Source organism: Oratosquilla oratoria, chromosome 17 (assembly GCF_046742065.1).
Source record: "Oratosquilla oratoria isolate Oo_2021 chromosome 17, ASM4674206v1, whole genome shotgun sequence".
Lineage (NCBI taxonomy): Eukaryota > Metazoa > Arthropoda > Malacostraca > Stomatopoda > Squillidae > Oratosquilla > Oratosquilla oratoria.
Window position 1 is genome coordinate 50,864,167 of NC_134793.1, and position 1,361 is coordinate 50,865,527.

Here is a 1,361-nt window from a genome sequence, read left to right on the forward strand (position 1 = left end):
TGAGTGGGAGGAGTACTTCTTCATCAAGCTCTTTGGACAGGCCCAGTGCCTCATATGGTTGAAGACTGTGGCTGTCCTAAAAGAGTACAACGTGCGCCGCCACTGGGAGACACTAGAGCACCGGTCGTCAAACTTTGCGTCAATGTCTCCCGCCGAGAGGAAGGACGCCATCGTTAGACTATCAAGTAACCTGCAGAAACAAACTTCGCTCTTCCGCAAGCAGAATGCTGAGGCCGAAAACGTGACTCGCACCAGTTCTGAAGCCTCCCGCATCCTTTATCGCCGAATGAAGCCATTCGCTTTAGTAGACTTCGTCTGTCCAGAGCAGCGTTCTGCCTTTAAGAGCGTGAACCTTTTGTCCCTCACCGTTCGTCGTCGCATTGTGGATATGTCGGACAACGTGCACGACTCACTCAAAACACGCAGCTCGAACTTCGCCGCCTTCTCCCTCGCTCTGGATGAGAGCACCGACACAAAGTACACGGCCCAGCTGGCCGTTTTCATCCGTGGCGTCACCACTGACCTCCAGGTGTGTAAGGAATTCCTCCAGCTTGGTTGGGGAGAAAGAAGGGCGCCGCTTCGCTGCTAGTGCGCCACTGTGAAGCCGTCGGATACACTCAGCCTATTAACATGATGTACTGCATCATCCACCAAGAGTCCCTGTGCGCCAAGTCTGCCAACCTCGTTGATGGCATGTCTGTCGTAGTGAAGGTCGTCAACTCCATCCTCTCCCGCAGCCTTAACGACCGTCAGTTCCAGGTACTGATGGACGAGGTGAACGTGCACTACAACGACCTGCTCTCCTTCTGTGAGGTACGCTGGCTGAGTCGTGAGGCCATGCTCTCTCGTTTGTGCGACCTACAGCAGGAGATTACCACCTTCCTACGTCAGAAGAACCTTCCCCACGCCGATCAATTCTCTGATCCGTGGTGGCTAGCTCACCTGGCCCTGCTCACGGACATCACGGCGCACCTGAACGCCTTCAACATGATGCTCCAAGGCAAAGATATTCTCGTGACAGACGTACGCGCACATCACTGCCTTCGAGGTTAAGCTGCGCTTGTGGGAGGCTCATTTGGCTTCTGGTAAGTTTGTGCATTTTCCTCGCCTTGCTGGTTGTACCCCTGACGACGTAGACCTGGACACCTGCGTTAGTGTCGTCACCTCTCTGTGTGAGGAATTTGCTTCCCGTTTTGCAGGAGTCGGGGTGACGGTTGCGGACTTCAAGCTTTTTATTGCTCCCTTTGACTTCCCCGTGGAAGACGCCCCTGCTTCCCTGCAGATGGAGTTGGTGGAGCTGCAGTGCAACGACGAAATGAAGGCGAAGTTCCGCACCTCTTCTTCGTTGTCCTTCTTCCACG

At 54.5% G+C, this 1,361-nt stretch overlaps 1 protein-coding gene across 1 annotated transcript; it reads left to right on the forward strand.

Annotated features, from left to right (window-relative positions):
• Nucleotides 1–630: 630 nt before the first annotated feature.
• Nucleotides 631–1,053, forward strand: LOC143034271 (protein FAM200A-like). Its single transcript, XM_076200206.1, has one exon. The coding sequence runs from the start codon at nt 631–633 to the stop codon at nt 1,051–1,053; it is 423 nt and encodes a 140-aa protein (XP_076056321.1).
• Nucleotides 1,054–1,361: the final 308 nt, after the last annotated feature.